Genomic DNA, 22,088 nt, shown 5'->3' with positions numbered 1-22,088 from the left:
GTGGCTTCACGAATATGACGTCATGGCGTTTGTCCTTCCTCCATGTTCCTCCACCATCATCGGGCGGCGGCTAACGCCCCTAGCCGTAACACTTAGTGAAGCAAAGACTAGATTTTTTTCTTTAAATAGTGCAGTTGAGGACTGGGTTTTCTCAGTGAAGGTATGTGAAGGGTTTAAATTTCACTCGTGCCTTGACTTTAGGTGTCAACAGGGAGCGTTTCTTGCGAAGAAAGCAGTGAACTACAAAAAAAAAAAGAAAGTGTGCTTTGGTTTTCTGCCGCTAGAGGACAGACCCTACATTATTACTTCAATTGCTATGTAAGTTTATTTATCTTTTAGCTGGTTTTCTTTGCGGTTTTTTTTTCGCCCATACTGGTTCTGTGATTCGCTCCTCAGTGTATGTTTCTCGATTTCTGGCGTAATTAAGGTAAGAATCCCGCTGTTAAATCTTTTTTCGCACGCTCTGCCGAAATTGTGCGCGCTTATTTCTCGTGAATGCTAGATCACTAAAGCAGAGGAGTCCGTGAAGTCTCTGGCCTACTCTTTCCTTGTTCGGTTCAAAAACTGTCCGCTGCTGCTCTTACAACGTGCATCGGGACCACGAAATGAGGCCGATTACGTCCGTTTCTGTTCGAAAGGTTTGAAAGCCCAGTTGTACAAAATTGCGCTTATTGTAAAACATGTTCGTGTTAACGCCACGCGCGTTTTGTAATATATATTAGCCGTTGAAAACGGTGGAAATACGTTTTGGCGGGATCTGCCGATGGCTTATTGTTTGGTGCTTACAACACGAGTGTATTCATGTGAATATGGTTTTCTTTTTAGTAAAAAAAGTGCAGGCGTCTTCGTGGATGTTGGAAAGAATCACAATCTACCGCAATTATCGTAGTAATCCATTCCCGGTTCGCGGAGTCATTTAAGCCTAAAAGCATCGAAGCCTTAAGCCTAAAAGCATCGTGGTGCTTGTGTTGAGATGTATGTACGTCCTACAGTGTTGATTACTAGTCAAGTTGTTAAAAAAATCCAGTCTGTTGGCTATGAGCGTTGTGCTGTTGTACCATGGTGATTTCTCGCCGGTCGCATAGTTGCCATCTCGCGTTTGACTTGGTTCTTCAAGTGAAACAAGAAGTATTTAATGTCTGCCACCTCGTATTGTTGTCTGCAACATCTGTGTGAACGGCACGCACATCAATTTTGCGGATTTGGAGTAGGGTTAACTTTTTCGAGTCCAGACAATGCACAGAAACTTGCTGCAAATTATTGCTTTGAAATTACTTGCTTATTTTTTGTCTTTTGCTGTTTTCAAGACAAGGTGGTAGGCACGCTGCCTCGCCAACTCCAAGCGCCTCTGTGCCTGTAGTTCACGTAGGCCAATATCTGAGCGTGAATAACTATGCGCTTCGTAGTGTAACGATTTTTGGCACCATGAGTGCTTTTATTGACTCTTGATAACCACATTAAGCTGCGGTATTTGCCAACTGGGCAGGTCAGATTTCCTGCAAGGACCTCACTAAGCCTCCCAGCTGCAGTTATCCAACTTGAGCGCTCCATACATAAAAAATTACCAAGATTGATAGTATTAAATGGCAGCAATAATGAGGCAGTATCAATGAAGGGCCACAGAATTTCTTAAGAATATGAGTAGCTAGGTCAGGGTGCCACATTGAAAGAGGAAGTGGCTCTTCTTTTTCAAGTGTGGAGCAGTCACGAGCACTAAATTGGAAAAGACTAGAAAGAGAGTACCTTAGTTAGACGAACTACTTAGAGATGATATGAGTAGAGCAGAATGCTTCAATGCGTATTTTCAATCCGTTTTTTCTCCGCCAAGCCCGATATCTCCCGTTACGACACTCAGATCGTTACCAGCTATGAATGATATCATAATAACTGAATCAGGTATAAGGAAACATTTGAATAGGCTGAATCTGCGCATGGTCCCGACGGTATTTCAAACCACATACTAAAACGATGTGCTGATCATATAGCTCCATTTCTAGCTGCTTTGTATGTAGTATCGGTAAGGTGTGGAAAATTGCCACGAGAGTGGAAGTTAGCCAATATCACGCCTTTGCACAAATCCGGCTTCCGTGATAATGTATCTAACTATAGACCGGTATCGCTAACCCCCGTTTGTTGCAAGACACTGGAGCACATAATCTATTCTTGCCTTATAAAACACCTTCAAGATAATAATTTTTCCACTCCGTCTCAACATGGCTTTCGCGCAGGCCTTTCGTGTGTTACACAGCTAACCGAATTCGTACATGACATCGCTTCATCATTCGACCAAGGCATTCAATTGGAGGCTGTATTTTTGGACTTCAAAAAAGCTTTTGATGTCGTCCCCCACAGTCTTTTGCTTCATAAGTTGTCGTTTCTTTGTATTCCTAAAACCCTCATAGACTGGATTAAGGATTATCTCAGCGGCCGCAAGCAATGTGTTGTGATAAATGGTGTGTCTTCATCAACAGCTGATGTACTGTCCGGGGTGCCACAGGGGTCGGTCCTGGGGCCGCTTCTGTTTTTGATTTTTATCAATGATTTTCCACTGGGTTTGAAATCAACAGTGAGGCTTTATGCTGATGATTGTGTTCTGTATTGCCCAGTCAAGTGTTTTGATGACACCACAGTACTTCAGTCTGACCTCGATAAGATTGTGTCTTGGTGTGCTCAGTGGCAAATGAGTTTGAACATAACTAAATGTTTTCATGTGCAATTTAATAACAAAAAAAAGGTAGTATCCAGGTCTTATAACTTAAATTCCTGCGCAGTACAAAAGGTAGATGAAGTCAAGTATCAGTGGCAAATGAGTTTGAACATAACTAAATGTTTTCATGTGCAATTTAATAACAAAAAAAAGGTAGTATCCAGGTCTTATAACTTAAATTCCTGCGCAGTACAAAAGGTAGATGAAGTCAAGTATCTGGGCGTAACATTCACGGCAACACTAGATTGGACCAGTCACGTAGATCTAATCACAGCCAAGGCTTCGCGCTTAATTCATTTTTTCCAAAGAAATTTCAGCGACACGCCGCAAACACTCAAGGAAACCCTGTATACTACAAATGTGCGCCCAATTTTAGAGTATGCTTGTGTTTCTTGGGACCCTTTCACGAATGTACTAAAAGAAAAGTTGGAGAGGGTGCAAAAAAGGGCTGCTAGGTTTGTTACAGGAAACTACGATTTTAGAATAAGGTCTTCGGGAATTCTTCAGGCCTTGGGATGGGAACTTCTTTGTGGACGACGGAAAGTTCAAAGACTTAAATTTCTCTATAATATATATCACGGTAAGACTGGGCTAATTAAAGAGCGGTATTTGAAGACGCCTAGTTATATGTCCGAACGGAAAGATCACTTATATAAAATTAGAGAATATACCTGTCGATTGAATGTCCTTAAATACTCTTTCTTTCCAAATTCTATTAGTGACTGGAATGCGCTAAAAATACCAATAATCTCCGATTCTAATTTCCTAACAGTCATTGAAACAGCATTCTGAGCTGGTGAAATAACCCATACATTTGACGTTGGCTTTGTACTTCTCTTGGTTGTTGATTTTTTATATGTATAATTACTGCTTTCGTTGTATAATCCTGTGTTTTGTACTTTTGTTCTAATGCTGTACTACAAGTGTTGATTTCTGCTTTATACTGTAATGCACGATTTATTTGCTTTTAATTTTGCTGTTTTGTATTCTATTTTCTACTGTAACTAACCCCCCTACAACAATGCCCAATGGGCAATGCAGGTACTTGTAATAAATAAATAAATAAAAAGTAACCTGCACTTCGTCGATCACATTGCATTGCTGAGTAACTCACGGGACGAATTGCAACTCATGATTATGGAGTTAGACAAGGACAGCTGAAAGGTGGGTCTTAAAATTATTCTGCAGTAAACAAAAGTAATGTACAACAACCTTGGAAGAGAGCAGCTCTTCGAGATACGTAATTGTGCATTTCAAGTTGTAAAAGACTGTCTACTTAGAGCAGGTAATAACCGCGGAGCCGAACCACGAGATTGAAGTAACTGGAAGAATTAGAATGGGGTAGAGCACATTTGGCAAGCACTCTCAATATATGACAGGTAGATTGCCACTATCCCTTAAGAGGAAGGTATATAACAGCTGTATCTTGCCGGTACTTAGCTACAGAACAGAAACCTGGAGACTTACAAAGAGGGTTCAGCTTAAATTGAGGACGACGCAGCGAGCAATGGAAAGAAAAATGGTAGGTGTAACCTTAAGAGACAAGAAGAGAGCAGTGTAAATTAGGGAACAAACGGGGGTTAAGGATATAATAGTTGAAATGAAGAAGAGAAAATAGACATGGGCCGGGCATGTAGCGCGTAGACAGGATAACCGCTGGTCATTAAGGGTAACTAACTGGATTCCCAGAGAAGGCAAGCGAGTTAGGGGGAGACAGAAGGTTAGGTGGGCAGATGAGATTAAGAAGTTGGGGGGGGGTATCAATTGGCAGCAGCATGCACAGGACCGGGTTAACTGGCGGAACATGGGGGAGGCCTTTGTCCTGCAGTGGATGTAGTCAGGCTGATGATGATGATGAGAAACAACAAGCAGCATAAAAGCTCTGTATTGGAAAAAGCCATGACAAGAAAAAAAGGAATGCTGCTGAACATTGTGGAGTTACGAGTTTGCGGGAGGGTGTGATTTGCAAACTTAGTCTTGTGTCAGTGGTGTAATCAGGACAGGACATGGCTCAAGGAACTGGGAAAGTGCCTTAGACGCTCGCTTCAAACGAAGCTGTAAAGGGCGATATGAGGCTCACAAGCTGTCAAGGAAGATACCACAGGAGGAATATGAAAGATGGGCAAAGTTTTCTCGGTGATTCAATATGTGAGTAGCTAACAGCATGGACCGATTACATTAGCTGTGATGGAAGTGGTGCTCCGATTGCTCGAAACTGCTCCAAAAGAAAAATACTGCTCCAGACCTGCTCCGAAAAGATGTTGGCAAACTAAAGAGAATGTTGTTGAACCATGGGACCGTCCCGTAAGCCTAAGCGAAACCACAAGCAAGCTGTATACACTATCATCCTAGTGTGCTACTCAATGGCAGGAATCCAGAAAAATCTCGAGGGCTGACACATATCAGGCAATGGTGTCCAATTCATATATTTAATATGGGTTGTAATTTTATTTATAAAGAATAAATTATGCTTTCATATAAAATATAAAAAGATGAGCATGGGGTTCGAGCTCCAGCAATTGTATTGTTCCAATCGGTCTCTCTCTCTTCACAATTTTTCGATTTCCATAGTTCACACCACTGAGTGGCATTTAACACAGGTATGCAGTAAAAGATGAAAAGCCTTTTACAAAGTTCACTGCTCTATACTTGACTGTTACGTAAATTATATCACATGCTAAAACTAAATCTCATGTGGGACACTTGCAAGTGGTGCCCCCCTCAGCCTGAAAACCAGAAAAGTCCAAACTCTCTTGACCCTCCCCCCCTCTCCGGCTATGATTTATGCCAACTATATTGCTGCATACAGCATTTTTAATAATAGTTATAAATATTAGATGCTTAAGTCATGTTCTAGACTTCAGGAGTCGTTAGGAACACGCATGTGCTCTGAAAACACCAATAGCAACCCTAAGCTATAGCATTTACTCTGAAGATACTTCAAGCTGCTCAAAAGCACCGCTTTTTCTGCTGCACCATCTGCTCTCAAAAGCAACAATTTCGCTTTCATCACCGCATTACTGTAATGACCACGGGGGTAATTATGACCAGAATTATGGCTGTAGCTTGGAGTGATGTTCTGTGACTGATCGCAAAGTTTCTAGAGCTTGGTGGGTTTCAGGTTCCCAATCGCAAAGGGGCACTGGGCTGGTGGCAGTCGAGTTGAAAGGAACACTTGAAGCCTATCAGGGCAATTCATGGAAATGTTGCTTCAGGGGGCAGCGATATTCGGCAAACAAATATTTAGACATGGTTATCGCTTCTAATAGCAGTTGTTATGAAACAGATTGCAGTGGGAATTCGTTAGTATAAGAAGAGACAGCGACATTTTGCTCTGTGAACTTTGGTTATGTGCAAGCAAGTTGGTGCTGTCATTGCTTGCAGAACGTTTGTTGACAGTAAGTGGGACACATCCCATGACAGCAGTTTTAGAAATGCGGCATTCGTGTTTGTGCATAATTAACCCTCTTAAGGCTATGTAACCTGACACCGTGCTTCTGGATGTAATTAGCGGGTGAATGGTTTCTCTGTCTTGTTTTACTTTGCTTAATAATACCTTGTCAATTTGTCTTTATACTAATACCACTTTCTCTCTAGGTGGTAAACTACTTCAAGGAAACACTTTGTGATAGTATTTTGAAAAGCGGGGCATGTAAGCTTGCACGTAAAAGATTAATGGTTCTGGTCAATATTTGATACTGCAGGGGAGTGACAGCTGTGTCAATTTGATACAATTATTCATTTGTGCACCGAACTGTGCCAAAATCATAAAATTTATGAAAATTGCCCTAAAATGCCCAACCAGCCTCAAATTTTCTCAGTTGCCATAATTTAAGCGAGAAGTAGATGTCACTTTGGCTGCCTGTGTCATCAATCAATCCAAGTGGGCAGACCCTCAACCCCCGTAACACCACCGTTCTAACCCGTTCCCTAACACCGCTTATGTCGCCTTCGCCATAGTACATGACTGGCCTGCAGAAAAGTGTTTAAAGATCTAGAAGAAGCTTATAGCAGTAGTCCCTAGACACAGCACAGATCGTACAATTACTGAGGTGTGTGTAACTCCATAACTGTGAGTACTAAAAGGATTGCTTACATCTAACAAAGTTACTAGCAAAATGATTTGGAGTATTGTATGACCTTTCTGCAGCCGTATAAAAACCGAACAAAACTATGCACCAGTTTTTTGTTTTTTCCAGTTTTACGAATCTCATGGGCACCATCTTGGAAGATTCACATTTTAATTCTCAGGCTCTTTCAAACAGTGGCAAATTCTAATGTGGACCTCATTAATGTTTATAGAGGGGCTGATTAAAGAAAATGCTACTTTTATTGAAATAGCAACACTTGTATTCAGTCTGCATGATTTAGGGAATGTTCAATGGCTTGTACATATATATATATATATATTTCTAAATCCAAGCCTTGTTTCTGACACTGCCCAGAATTTGGTTTTCTAGGGCTAGTGAGTGTAGTAGCAAGTATAGTTCACACCTGCCTCAGCAACTCAGTATGTATCTTAATATGTAACTCGGTATGTATATCAAAACGACCATGTTGATCTGTCGGTCCTCGGTCGAGCAGCATATATTTAGTGGCCAATTGTACTGAGCTCTTATTTGGATCTGTGAGAAGCCATTGATTGTTATTATAAATGCGTAAAATATCCATCGGCTTTTAGCTTTTTAGCTGGCATTAAGGAGCAGAAAAATTCTTATTGTATATAAGATCAGATGAAGCTTCACATTATAACCCTGTCAGCATCATTGCGAATGTCGCCTCTATCGGTACACCCAGGCAGTTCGTGATGTCATGTTGATCTAGGATGGCGCCATTAAACTTGGAGAGACATCTACCCTGACCTGTGTCCTTGAGTTCTGCTGGCAGTGCCTTTGGCATGATCCACAGGATGTAAGCAACTGTTGCCTGACCCGTGATGCTGACATGCTGCTTCACTGTTCCCACTGCAGGAGTGCTCCTCGTGTTGAGACTGCAGCTCAAGTTTTGGTCTTGGCACTCCGTGACTTGCCTTCCAGGCCCCTTGCGCACCACTGCTGCTCCACCCATCTTGTTCTGGTTGCCACAGCAGTGCACTGTGAGCAATGGCTCTTTTCTATCTCCGCGCCGCTAACACCTTCGTGACCACAGTTTTTGACACTCCAGGAAATACTGTTATTTCGCCATAGAGATGAATTGTTGCTTAAGTCCGAGATGCAACAGCCGCACTTATTTTGCCAAGCTGTGCAAGCAGGTGAAACCTGCTACTTCTTGGCAGAAATTCGATGATTCTCGACAAGCCTGCGCCAAAGTGTTGTTTCTGCGTTCTTTCCATGAAAAACAACATGGAAGGGTGCTCTAAATTCATAGGTTACTATTGTAATTTCAAGAAATCAATGCAGTTGACAGAAGAGTACTATATAGTTGAGGTAGTTGCTGGGAGGAAGCCTTTAAAAAAGTTTCAACTTGGTCATATTGCGAAACTTGCCGCATTAGTTTCCTATCACTGATAGACTGTACTGTGAGATAAGTATATTGATTGCAACAGAATAGTTTTTAACTTTTGTGGATGCTGTCAGAAAAGGAATAGTGATTTGGTTGTTCTTGGACAACATCGTTGTTTGAATGTATTATAGTAACTCAGTATGTATATAAAAACGACCATTTTGATCTGTTGGCCCTCGGTCGAGCAGCGTTCCCTCCCGGGGACCCGGCAACCCCTGGAAGGCGACATTCCTGGCTGCGCCTGCCCTTGGGAAGGGCACCTGCTGCTGCTGACCGGTGGGGACTCGTTTTTGGACGTGCGGAGGAGTGGACCTGGTGACCCTGGAGGCCCTGGACGTTCTGGCTGGCCCTGGCGACCTCCGGATGCTGGATGGTGCTGGCGAGAGTCTACAGCTCATTTTCTTGCCTGGCTCTTCGCCTGCTGCATGCCTGGCCCGGTCGTCACTGCCTGTTGACGACGTCATCGGGCTCCGGTCACCGTCGTGACCGCAACGCCGTTGTCGCCTGCCGCCAGGCCCACCTCGTTCTGCCCGGCCCTGCTGCTGCCCGCCGGTCCCGCTGCCATGGATCCCGCCCGCCCGAGTTCCGCGAGGAGTCGTCGTCTTGGGTGGTGCCTCGCTCCTGCCCCTTCTGGCTCCCCGGCACCACCCCCTCCTCAGCGACCTCGGCACGGGACTTGGATTCCCCTGCAGCGGGCCCCTCTTTGCTGGCATCCACTGTGTCGCCCTCGTCTGGACCGGCTGGTTTGCAAGCACCGGCGTCTTCACGCCCTGCTATCCCGGTGCAACCACGCCAGCCGATCCTGGACGGCGACGTTCTTTGGGTCTACCTCCCTGCCCCGGTAGAGCTGCAGTGTCCGGTCAGCGACTGGAGCATCAAGTACAGCGGGGCCAATTGGACGTCCCGCGTGCAGTCGGTGCGCCGCCACGTGGAATTCGAGGACTTAGTTCGTGTTAACAATCGAATTCACGTGTGCTCGGTGTGCGACTCGCGACTGACGTCCCGGCCCTCGTACCACCGCTGTCTGGCCACGGCTACGCTGGCGCCTTCGTTGGAGGCGCCTTGGTGTCGCTGTGGTGTCTGTGATGCCACGTTAACCAGGCTGGGCTTTCTGGCACTGCTCGTCCTCTGTCCCCGGTTCGCCGGCACCAAGGCAGCCACGTTAACCAGGCTGGGCCTTCTGGCACTGCTCGTCCTCTGTCCCCGGTTCGCCGGCACCAAGGCAGCCAAGGAAGGTATTTTTCAAAATTTTTAATGCTGTTTGTTCCAGTTTACTTCTAAAATATTTTATGCAGGGCACCTAAGTTTCAACATCAAACAATGGGAAGATTTAATCAACATTGCCACATACTACACAGTTACTGTTACTTTGTTGAGAAAGCATGGTGTTCTAATATCCCGCTAAATCTCGGGCTAAACTAGATTAAAAAAAGTTGTTTTCTGGTTTAATTTTTGGGTTGGGAACAGCTTTTGGCTTTGTGAGTGAGCTATCAAACCAGGACTTTTGCCCCCCCCCCCCCCAAAAAAAAAAAGCAGTTGCTGCAGGAAGTGCTCGTGTGCAAGTGAAGTGCATCCCAAATTACTCTCACCATTTAATGATCCCAGGTAAGACTAGCAGGCTATATAAAGGAAACGAAAATAAAGCTTCTAGAAGAGAAGAAAAAAAAAACAGCAGCTATGCTCTAGTGCTGCCTAGCCTGAAGGCATTGTGCAGCTTGGCGGGCTTTGGAAATAAGGTTTGTAGAAGAGAAGAAAAAAAAAAAGCAGCAGCTATGCTCTAGTGCTGCCTAGCCTGAAGGCACTGTGCAGCTTGGCGGGCTTTGTTATATTCTCTTTCTTTGTTCCTCTCTTTCGTCCTTTTTTGCAAGTCTCTTTCTTTCTCTCCTTGCTCTCTCCCCCTCCTGCTTTTCCTCCTCACCATGGCATCTCTCCTCCTTGCTCTCATTTACTGTACTATACTCTACAGGGCTATGCTATGCTCTAATAGTGGGCCTCGATTACAACGCTTGCATTGTAATCCAGGCGGATAGCTTTGCACCCAACTATCTGTGTGCACTACTTGTTTGTTTGTACTGCCCAAACCTCGGGAGGGGAACTTTGAGAGTCTGTAGTATCTACACAGAAGCGAGGCGACTTGGTCGATATTCTGCTTTGCCAAGATGTGATGTGTACCCTGTCAGAGAAGATGTGGCATGGCATCTGAAGGGGTAGTCTTTCACAAACATTCAGAAGGTTTTATAGAGTCGGCAGTGGTGTGTTGGGTGAATGCAAGTTGCTTTTGAAGGTTGGGCAGTTAAAAATATTTAAAATTTGTTGGATGAGCAGTTAACTCAGTAGAAATAGTTTCACTCATTGAAAGTGTGTCAGTTTCTTATGCTTTGGTTGGGATTTATGTTTTTTTTCCAGGACATATAGCATGGCTTCATTTGAGTTCAGTATTTTAACGAAAAAGCTCTGTAGTATCCTGAAATGAGGTGAGGGCAGCAGTGTCCTCAGCTGCCGAGATTGAGTCCAAGGTATCCTCAAAGGAGATTGCATTCACTGTAAATGCTATTTGTCACATAATGCAAGGAGCATTGTCACTGATGCGAGGTGCACATAGAATGCGCATTCATGCTGTGTGGAGTAGGATATGATTAGCAGACATTTCTAGTGCCTGCTGTGTTGGCATCTCCGTCATAGATTGTCTGGTAAAAGGTTTTTCTTAATTTGATGACTTAATAGGGTCAAGTGAATCTGATCAAAATTTGATAATGCCCTCCGCTCTTAAGGCGTGTCCTAGAGGCATTGCACAAAATAAGTGCTCAGGCAGGCCAAATACAGCTGCTGAATGTCTATTTGCAGGTGATGTTCGTGGCTCCAGATGCCGTCGTGCCAACTGTTGAGATGGCTTTGGAAAGTGTTGAGGGAGAACCTAGGCGTCCAGCTGTGCCCTTGCCACAATCATTAATACCCACATCATTTGAAATTGAAACATGTTCATGTGAAGCAATAGAACTGAGATCAGAAGCTGCTGACGGTGGTGATATACCATTGAAAGAAAAAAATGCAGAAAATGGTCACACAGATTGCAAAATCAATAAGAACCCGGACACTCTTCGAACAGATGTGGAAAACGCTAATATTGCAGAAGACCGCACTTCAAAATATCTTTGTCGCACTTGTCATAAGCAGTGGGACACAAAGCTTTCCTACTGTCATCACATGACTACTGAACACTCCGTGGCATTTTTCTGTGGACATTGCTTGAAGCCGTACAAGAGGACGAGGTATCTGCTCACGCATGTTGCTTATCGTCATAAGGGCCCCCATTTTCGGTGATGAAATTTGAGGATGGAAAAATTATTGATGTCGGCAAGCTTGTTGCACCATCATGGGTTCGTGAAGGTCAGCGTTATCTCAAGTGGACCAATCGTGCAAAGCTTCAAAAGAGGGGTAAAACCATGATAAAAAATCTGAAAATTGCAATTCGTAATGTGAGCTCTGCTGTTCTCTTGAATGAAGTGGAGCAGCAACAAGGAAAGAGCACATCCTCCGATACAGATGACCAAAATACAACCGCAGAGACTCCAACGCGTTGTGCAGTACCCATGGTTAACAGCTTGCGTACAAGAGTCCCTGGTAGCCCATCTTTTCAAGACGAGCCGTTGCATGAACTTCCATCAGCATTGGACGATCTCAGTGACATTGGCATTGATCAATCCTTGGAGGAATCCAACCATTCAGGAGTTTCGTCCTTTGTGCCAAATGACCTTGACATCAAGTCCTTCGTACCACAGCTTTTGGAATGGTTATCAAAGAAAACACCCTTACTCACAAAGCCTCAGACGAGCATTAATGGTAAAGTTCACATGAAAATACTTTCGTCAGTGTACATTGATGCTTCCTCTTGCAAAAAAGTTAATGGAAACATTGTACTTGAGGAAGTTTCTTCATAATTCGGCTAGTCTGAACACCATGCATGTACTCAAGGATAATGATGGTAGTGGCCCTGATTCTCTTCTGTTTGGAGCATATGCAGGTTCGCCTGTGTGCTCCGTGTGCCTTATCTCCTTTGGCACTTTTGAAGACCTCTGCAAGCACTTTGCAAGAATGCACGAGAACTCTTCCAGGGACATTGACAGTGCCGGCAAAATAAATTTGCAAGGTAACCCGAAACTGCAAAAAATTTCATCCATTGCCAACACCATCAGGAAAGTCAAGTCGAGTCCCAGCAGTCATGCACAGTTCAAGCACTCGAACAGTAAGCTAGTGTTGCATTTCAAGCTGTCGAAATCAAAAAAAATTTAAAGCCTCAGTCATCACTAGCAACGTCTTCATATGACTGGGTGGTGCACGAGTGCTGTACAGCCAGTTTGCAAGTGTTACGAGCCTGAACCCTGTTATTCAGCTGGTCAGGCTGCCTGCTGTCAAAAACGAGAGCCACTATGAGCACCTTTGTCAAATGTGCAATCTCTATTTGAACGCACTTTTGTTCTATTTTCCGAAGTGCTCATTCATTTCCTTATGATGCGAGAATTGATCTAAGCAGTATTTATCTTCCCAGCATTCAATTTATGTCATAGTAGTCGTATTACCTTTCATGGAAATCTGGATTTTAAGCAAAGTTCTGTTGATAATTAGGTAGGTAGGTAATAAACTTTAATTAGGATCCAACGTGGAATTACTGGCCCGGGCTAGGCCTCCAGGAGCTGTCGTCCGCTGAGCATCGTGCGATGTCTTCGGCGGTAGTCCTGGCTCACTGGACAGCCCAGATTTGGTCCACGGCACATTGGCTGAGAAGGGCGGCTCAGTAGTGGCGGCGAACACTGCACTCACACTCCCAAAGTATATGCACCATGTCGGCTGTCTCGTGCCCGCACCACAGACAGCCGGGTGACGGGTGCAGCGAGGGACACAGTCTATGCAGGTGTCGGGGATTCTCAAATGTGTCGGTCTGCGGACGCCTCAGATCAGACGCCTGAGACCTTTCTAGCTGCATGTGGGGTGGCGGGTAACGTCGTCGCGTTTTTCTGTAATGGTTTAGGATCTCGTGGAAGGTAACCATGATGTCATTGCAGTCCTTTAAGGCCTCGTGGTCTGTTATCGGCGTCGTGGAGGTATTATGTCTTCCGACCTCAGGTGCCTCGCAGTCGTCAATGTGTCGCACAGCGGCAGCCCTTTTGTCTGCGTCGCGGCAGTCTCGCGACGAAGTGGGCGCGCTCGCTGTCGTTCGACGGGAGGTCAGATCTTTGCTCGCTGCCAAGCTCTCCCACGTGCCGGGGGAACCACTTGAGAGACTTGGCAACAATCGCACCAGACTTGAAATATTCCGTTCTGGCGTTTAGCATGTGCGCCACCTCGACAGATACCCATCCCTTCGTAAAGTTTCGGACCGCCGTCTTTGCGTCACTCATAAGAGTGTCCTTGTTTCCACTATGAATTACTGCGAGGGCTATGGCCATTTCTTCTGCCGCCTCAGACGATGGGAGCCTCGCAGATCCCGTCACCGGAGTTTGTTTCCTCGTGTCGACCACCGCCATGGAGAAGGAAGGTGTGGATTGGCGTGTTTGTTGCTCTCGTTCGTTCTGCTGTTGTCCTCAGTCGGGCCGGGGGTATCTAGCAGCATCGACAAAAAGGACACTTTCTCGGCTGCTGTGCTCTTTAAGGATCACCTACCCTCTGCATCTGCGCCTTTCGGCATCGTGCAATGGGTGCATGTTTCGGGGCATATTCTCTGTGAGTATAGAATTCTTGACTGCTGGCAATAGCGCATTTTTAGTCTCTGTGTCCAGTGGTAACGAATCTCGAGGGAGTCAAGGATGGTTCTTCCGGTCTTGGCGCCCGACAATCTTTCGAGCTGCGCAATCCTCTGAGCCTTGATGATTTCGGGCAGCGTGTTGTGCACGCCCAGCTCAAAGAGCCTGCAATTGCAAGTGTAGTGAGGTACGCCTAATGCAGTTTTGTAAGCCCTGCGGATGATCATGTCCAGCTTGTTGCTTTCGCTTGTACTCCAATTGACGTAAGCAGCTACGTACGCGATGTGGCTTAAAGCATACGCCTTTATTAGTGTCACTACATTGTGCTCTTTCATTCCTTTCCTCTTATTCGTGATTCTTCATATCAGGTTCGTGGCGGCTGCCACTCATTCTGCAGCTGGCTGACCAGCTTGGGATTGGTACCGTTTTCTTCCAACCAGAGGCTGAGGACTCGTATCTTGGACACCATGGGTATGCGGACTCCTTCTTTTGTCGTGACACACACGCCCGTCTGACGGACCTCGGCCACGTCCCTCTTGGGACGTCCTGGTTTCCGAGGTCTGTGGAGCAGGATCTCCGACTTGTTTAGAGCGCAGACGAGCCCCCGTGTCTTCGAGGTGCTTCTCAACTTCGCTTACCGCTCGCTGCAGCCTATCTTGCATGCTCCCAGAACTCATGCTCTCTGTGGTTCATATCCTAATGTCGTCCGCGTAGATTGTATGGTGGATGCCTTTGATCGCGTTGAGCCGCTCCGGAAGGCCAATCGTAATCAGGTTGAACAGCATTGGGGAGAGCACGGAGCCTTGCGGCGTCCCGGCACCTACCATCTCGACCGCCTTTGGTGGTAACCCGTCGATCTTGATTCGTGCTTCTCGCCTGTCGAGGAAGCTGCCGACATATGGGTGGAATTTCTCCCCTAGGTTTAGCTGACCGATCTCCAGTATGGCCGTGTGCCTCACAGTGTCGAAAGCACTTTTGAGATCGAGCCCGAGTATGACGCGAAGGTGCGTGCTCGGTGCAGCGACGACTTGTTCTTTAATCTGCAGCTTTGAGTCCTGTGTGGAAAGTCCTTTCCGGAACCCGATGATGTGGGTGCCAAACGCGTTTCGACTTTCAAGGAGCGTCACCACCCTATTCAGGCAGGTATGCTCGATCACCTTGCCGATGCACGACATGAGAAAAATCGGCCTCATGTTCTTGACTACCAGTGGCTTGCCTGGTGGGGGTATAAGCACCACGTCTGCAATTTTCCATTTGCGCGGAACCCGACCAGTCCTCCAGCACTCATTGACATACTCACATAAGTTTACGATGGCATTGTCGTCAAGGTTCCTGAAGATCTTGTTAATGATTTCGTCCGGGCCGGGCGCCGTCTTCGTCTTGAGTAGCTGAAGAACCGCCCTGATCTCCTGTACAGAGAAGTCCACGTTGAGCTCTTCGTTAGCTGCGCCAGTATAGTCGGGATTATCTAGGCCTTCGGGGTGATTGACGTGCGTCCGCACGACCTCGTCCGTGAGGGCCTCCGGGTCGTCCTTGTATTTGTGCTGTAACTTGGCCTTCTCTGCCTGAACTACCGTCCTGGTACCGGGGGGATCTAGCAAGTGCTTCAGGATCTTCCAGGTGCGTCCCGCGCTCATAAATTCCGTCCTTGGTATTGCAAAGCTCTTCCCATTCCTGCTCGCTTAAGCGGGAACAGTGTGTCTCGATTTCGCGGTTGACTTCGGCGATTTTTTTCTGCAGCTTGTGGTGTACACGTATCCCGAAAGAGTACGGCCACCAGCGTGGGTCCGGTCTTAGTGAGCCGCAGGGCACGCGTTAACCGTCGCCGTGGCGGGAAACACGATACTGCTCAAGTCGCAACACTTTATTATGGCAAAACCAACGCAGTACAGCCCGTTGCAAAAAGGCGCGGCGGGAAAGCAAGTAGGCTTATCCACGCCACGGGCACAAAGTACTACACAGGGTGCCACGAGCACGTCTCCGCGGTAAAGGTGATCCACGGAGACACCGGGACAAAGGGCCCGGTTGCTCGAGCGAGGGCAAAGGCGCTCGCGTTGGCTTCGGAGGGAGACGGGTCGGCGTAGCGAGGCCACTCACTAGGACACCGTACTGCCCTTTGACCGTTAGTACGCAGCGAGGCAACAAAAGGTGAGCGTTCGCATCGGGCGCGAGGCGCCGTCAGCGAAGTCCGACGAGCCCCGAGCGACGGGAGTCGACGGACGGAAAAGATTTCGTGGCTCACCGCTTGCTGTCCCGGAGAGTACCTCACCGCTCCCGACGCAGCGCGCGAAAACCTCTCGGGGGTCCCCACGCGCGGCGCCACAGTCAACATCCGCTACCGGGTGAGGGAGTTATACGTCACTCCGCCCTTTCCAGCGCGGCAGACAGCAAAGGAGGGCAGACATGTCGGGACATGAGAACGGCAGAAAAGGCGGGAAAGCCCGCGCAAAAGCAGCGGGCCAGCCTCAATTCCCACAAGCTTTTTATTAAACCTCTGCTTGCTTACTCTGTGCTGCATCGATTTTTCGGCAAGGATGAGGTGCGCCAGATGGCTGTCCACTCTGGTTGGGTCGGGGGCTTCAGCTCTCTCGCCGCCCGGGTCTTCTTCCCACCAGTCTGTCCATTCGATTTCTTTAGTGGCCTTCTCGACGTCTGCTAGGATTTTCTTGCATCATGGCCTATTATCTTTGATAGGCTCTTCATTCTCATTGTCCCTGTTTTTGCGAAATTTGTCCCAATCGACAATCCTGATTTTGCAATTTGCGTTTTGTTCTGCGTTCCTGCCAACGACCAAGTTGAGGATTCGATGATTGCTTCCTAGGTCTTCAAACGTATTTTCCCAGCTCACCACGTCCGTGTTAACGCACATCGAGGGGTCCGGGGTCGTGTCGCAGCACACACCCTGCCAGATTCTGGTGTGCGACATTGGCTCGTTTAGCAAGGCGAGGCCGAGGTCGTCCGTTAGTTCGGCCAGCCTCCTCCCCTTGGGCATGGCGTAGCCATATCCCCAGTGCGTGTGTGGGGCCTTAAAGTCTCCGCAAATCAACAAGGGTTCGGAGGCGGCTTTTGTCATCGCTTCGCGGAAGAGTCAAAGTTGTTAGTGAGATCTTTCTTCGAGGGGGCGCTGTAAACGTTGAGGACGAACAACTTAGCTGTTGTCCCCTTGCTTGGTATGATTTCTATTAGAGCGTTATCAATGTCGCTTGCCACGTCCAGCTTGTGCTCAACAAACGCTAATCCCCTTACAAGGATCCACATCGTGATGCTCTGCACTGTGCTCTCGGAGAACGGATAGTGCGTGACGCACCCCAGAAGCTTGGAGTGGTCAAAAGGCTCTTGTAAAGCAATCACATCTTGAAATTTCTTTTTAGAAATCGTTTTCATGTACTGCATCAGCGCAGCTTTTTTATTTTTGAAGCCTCTGCAGTTCCATTGCCAGACGATGAGTTTGCCGTTGTGCACGCGAGGAGTAGCCATGGTCATGCGAGGGTGTTGTAGGAGCTTGACTGACCGTGCATCCCTTCCGCTCCAGGGTGGGTGACATTGACTTTATTGCTTCTGTTGATGATTGTCGGAATGCGAGTGACGGGAGGCGGGATATCTACCCTTAAGTGTAGTTAGGGTTGCATGTTGGGCATTCCGTTCAGCGTCGGACTCCTTCAGCCTCGTGAGAAGCATTTCAAACATGCGTTCCGTTTTTATCCACCAACTTGTCGATCATTTGCTCGAGCACGTCTACTTTCTTGGCATTTGACCTGGGTCTCTTCGGTTCTTGCGTGTTCTCTGTGTCATCCGCTTGCGCGCCATTCTGATTTTTGTTTGGACCCAACTGTCGGTCCCTCTACGTCGAGCATGTCAATCTCCTCTTCTGCCGCTGCACTGGTGCGCCCGATAGGCACACGCTGAGTGGGGGCACCTCCTGCGTGTCCCGCCATGCACTTGAGAATTTCGTTTAGCGTTTTTTGCAACTCGTCGATCTTCTTCTCCGATTTCTCGTTTTGTTGTTTCGCCCTGCTCATTTCGTCCCTTAGTTCTTTGTTCTCTTTGTCTAACTTCTCTAATTGCATCCCGATGGGCGAATTCAAGGTCTTACCTTTGTCTTTGGGGGCTGAGTCCCCTTCCGGACTCTTGCTTTCTTGAGCTGCCAGGTGTGACCAAGTAACCCTGCGTGATCCCTTTGGCTTTCCGCCAGCTGGACGCTGCCCATTGCCCGACAAGAAACTGTGCTCGCTACTTGAGTTTCGTCCAGTACGGCTACGGCTGCGGCTTTTGCTTGTACTGCGAGGCCTCATTTTTATTGCTGATGAGGAGGAGTGGGGGTGAATGGCTCTGTTGCGTTGTTGGGAACTGGACCTTGACCTCGAACGGCCTCTCTTCGGGTGACGTTCCGATGGGTAATGCTGCGAGAGGGCCGGTTACTGGTCCCCCGCGCCTTCTTCGGGAGTGAGTGCGCCCTCTTTCCCATTCTCCAGGTCACCCCTGCTTTTCGCGAGCCATCTCCTCACCTTGACCACGTACGGAACCTTGTACTTTGCTTTACATGTGCGATCGGCGGTAGGGTGGGCTTCCCCGTAGATTTTGCACCTTGCCGAGCACTTGTGCGCGGTAATTGGGGTTTTAGTGCCACAAATCAGAGTTTGACTTTCGGTCTCGGGCACACGTCAGCTCTGTGACAGAGTCTTCTGCATTCCCGCCAGAAATCTAGTTGCTTCCGGTAGAGTGCGACTCTTATCATTATGCTGTTAATGTAAACCCACGTCGGGAGTCTGTTTTATTTGTAGAGGAGGATTACTGTAGTGGTGTTTCTGAGTCTCTTCGCGCAGGCGAGATTGGAGTTCCTCGTAGTGACCAGTGCCCTGGAGAGTTGATCTTGCGTATAACTGAGCGGAACGTCCCTTATTATGCCCTTGACCATTTCTGCTGGCGCAGAGACACATGCACTGACCTCGTGTTGTTTGTGTCCCCACTCTAATTGAGTGGATCCTTGCTAACTTGCCTGCCGTCTCCTCGTCGGGCACGCTGGCAACCAGGATGTTTTGAGTGTAGTTGGGGCAAATTGTAATTGTTTCGTTTCATTTATGCCGGCCGTTTGTGATGTTATGTTTGGGCTCAGGATTCGCTCCAGAAAGAATGATGCAGCACGCAACTTTACACACACGACAGGACTCAACGAATAGTAAAAGTTACATTGGACATAAGGGGTGCTACGCGAAATAGTCAAGCAGTAGCGTACAGTTTTTTGTCGGAGCCGATGAGGTCGCCGAGTCGAAGACGTCGTACGTAGACCGTCTGGCCGATGCCGTAGCTCAGTTCTTGGTCTGGCCGCGTGAAGTCCCAGAGGTCCACTCCGCGGCAGTTGATGCCGGGACGCTGCGCCCAAGGGACCCGCTCCACGATGGACGCCCTCGGCCTGTGCGTGCTCGTGGGCCGAACCCTGAGTGTGCCCGTCTGCACACAGCGTCAAGGCCTTGGCCCGGCCTCGTGCACGTTCCCTGGCCCGATCTCCTCGTAGCGGAACAGGCGGGAGTGCTCTAAGTCGAGACAGGGCTCCGGGTAGGGCTCCGGGTTCTCCCGTGGACCGGACGCCCAGCGAAGGATAGCCCAACCTTGGAATTCCGACCCTCGCGCACGGCCCCCGCACTGGTCACGCTGTCTCGAGGCACCCTGCGCACACGATCGCCGCCCTCTTCGCCACCGCATGGCTTATACGCAATTCGCCCCCGCACGGCGCACACATTCAAACGGATCGACACACAAGTCGCCACCGCACGGCGCACTGTTTTGTTTTTTGTATATTTTAGCCCCGTGCGCCATATATTATGACACCGTTCTCCTGATCGTTTCGTGCAATGCCACCCCGCTCGCCGTGTGGGGGTTCAGGCCATTCCGTGGACTCATGATCACCTTAATGTCTCCTTTTGTTAGCCTCGGCATTTTACTCGTACGTAGGATTTTCTTCACAATGCCTCTTTTGCGGCCATGCATTTCGGTCTCGCGCTGCAGGGATGGTTCGTCATCGCGGCGAGCTTCGCGGTGCTTCTTTCGTCGCGTAACTTTAATCCAGCCGTCGGCATCTGTTTTAGCTTCATGCAGGTTTGTCACATTATCTCTATCGGCGTGCCGATCCAGAGTGTCGTGAGACGCTGTTTCGTCCACCCCCCATGATTGGATCTTTTCTGTGGGCCGTATAGCGTCCGCGTGTTGTGGACACGGCTTAGCTCGGTCGGAACGCCAGTAGGCCTAAAACGCTCCACATGCGTTGGCGATGTAAATGTGGTCGTAAATGTCACAAAAAGGCACGCTCACCGTGATACTTGGTGTCCCCAGGTCAACATGGTCGCTCGGGAGTCGATGGTAACCAAACTTTGATTAAGGCACTGAAACTCCTGCGAATTCATTCAAAAACTGCGGAGATTAAATGGGGTGCGTCCGCTCTCAACGGCGGCCGCAGCGCCCTCTCCTGTTGATATTTAGATTGTTTGCACTTGTTTTGTTTTCAAAGTGCAAAGTTATATTGTGAGTCATTAGAACAGATGTTTTTATTAATTAATGCATTTGCTACTCATTAAATCACTTTGGTTTTTACAAATGATGCTTCAATATTGTGGCTCAGGCATGAACTTTTGACGACCGCAGGTTGTCCTCAGAAATTCAACCTGTTTGAACCTCTGCAGTTTTACAGCTGAAAAGTCCTGATTTGTAAACTGGTTCTGCACCTGTATGCTAAATGTGGCATATGGTTTATTGCTTTGTGTATGAAGTTATGCAGTTGTGTGCGTGGTTATAGATAGAACACTTAGTAGGCATGCACTGGGGTATGGCTTTGGATTCGGTTTCTCATTGTAAGCTGCCAAGGGGTTGTGAAATGAACAGACAGCATGAGCAGGGCAAGGGCAGACTAAGTGCTGTTGTCTCAGTTCTGTTCTGTTTGTGCTGTTCCTCCTTTTCTGTAGACTTGTACCAGCTGGCCAAGATAAGTACTCCAGTGCAGTTGTGAAATAACCTGAGCCTTGTTCCCTTCGTTAGACTCATGTTCCCGTTCCATGCCGGCGCAAGGTCACAACGCATTCTGCTAGGAGAGCCCCTTGCTTTTGTGGGCTGGAATTTTCCACTAACCAGCTTTGGGCACTTAGCCGCGTCCCTGATAAGGGAGAAGAAGGGCAAAAGCCCCGTCTTTTCTGCAATAGCCACTAATGTGCTGTGAGGACTTCTACTGTCTTAATTGCTTGTAATGACGGCCGCTTGATATGGTTACCTCATACAGTTTCTTTCTTAATTACCAGTATTAGACGAAGTTTAGAAACATGGTTTTTATTTTAAAAAATTTTATTGAAACAAAAAAACAAAGACGTACACATGACCAAAGTACATTTATATGAAGTAATGAATAATTATTTAACATATCAGCGGTACAGAGGAGAAAAATTCTAGGGGGGTGGGGGGGATCTTGTACTTGTCTAGCGCCTGTCTTGTATTAGCGCGATGCCACACGCATTTTGAAGCATATGTAACCAACTAGCGCAAAAAGACACATTGACAAAATTTCTGCGCTGTAGAGCCTTGTATAATAAAGTACTTTGGGAAGATTTGTAAAAGGGAATTGATGGTGAGAATAGGAGAGAGCAAAAGCATATATTACGGAAAGAAAAATACAATGAAAGACAAAAAATAGAGCGACAGAATGAGATATTAAGAGGATGCGACAAGTTTAGAGAAACAGGAAAAAAAAGAAAGACCGTCACAAAAAAATGATAGGGAGAGAGCAAAAAAAATGCAATACAATTTAGCAGATACAAAAAGACATACCCAAAGGACATAGAAAAATGAAGGAGGAAAAAATATTGCAAGAGCATGAAGCTACACGTAGACGGAAATAAAGAATAATACACAAGACATGGTGCTATGCACGTGCCTTGAGTGTTCTTCTTTCGTCTCCAGCAATGTGTGCTGTGTAGCCTTCCATGATGCATCACCAGCTAGCCTACTAAGCCATTCATAGCGAAACAGCAACACGCCAGCCAGGACCGGCACGAGTGAGCTGGAGCCCCCCGAAATTCTCGCCTCCCCCGGGTTATTATTATTAGTATTATTATTATTTCACAATGCTGCAGGTGCTCCTCGGGCAGATGCAGGAGTAGGTT

The 22,088-nt window shown here is 47.3% G+C and overlaps 1 protein-coding gene across 2 annotated transcripts; it reads left to right on the top strand.

Moving 5' to 3' along the window:
- The first annotated feature begins 91 nt into the window (after positions 1-91).
- LOC119164583 (uncharacterized) lies at positions 92-20,536 on the top strand. Of its 2 annotated transcripts, none has more exons than XM_037416808.2 (4): positions 92-427; positions 7,678-7,802; positions 8,398-9,444; positions 11,054-20,536. In XM_037416808.2, the coding sequence occupies exons 3-4, from the start codon at positions 8,580-8,582 to the stop codon at positions 11,092-11,094; spliced, it is 906 nt and encodes a 301-aa protein (XP_037272705.2). In that variant the 5' UTR covers positions 92-427; positions 7,678-7,802; positions 8,398-8,579; the 3' UTR covers positions 11,095-20,536. The 2 variants fall into 2 exon arrangements, with proteins under 2 accessions (XP_037272705.2, XP_075728624.1); XM_075872509.1 differs by lacking the exon at positions 92-427 and adding an exon at positions 434-638.
- The last annotated feature ends 1,552 nt before the right edge of the window (positions 20,537-22,088 follow it).

This window comes from Rhipicephalus microplus, chromosome 8 (genome assembly GCF_043290135.1).
Source record: "Rhipicephalus microplus isolate Deutch F79 chromosome 8, USDA_Rmic, whole genome shotgun sequence".
Lineage (NCBI taxonomy): Eukaryota > Metazoa > Arthropoda > Arachnida > Ixodida > Ixodidae > Rhipicephalus > Rhipicephalus microplus.
This window is presented reverse-complemented; position numbering and strand designations above follow the sequence as displayed.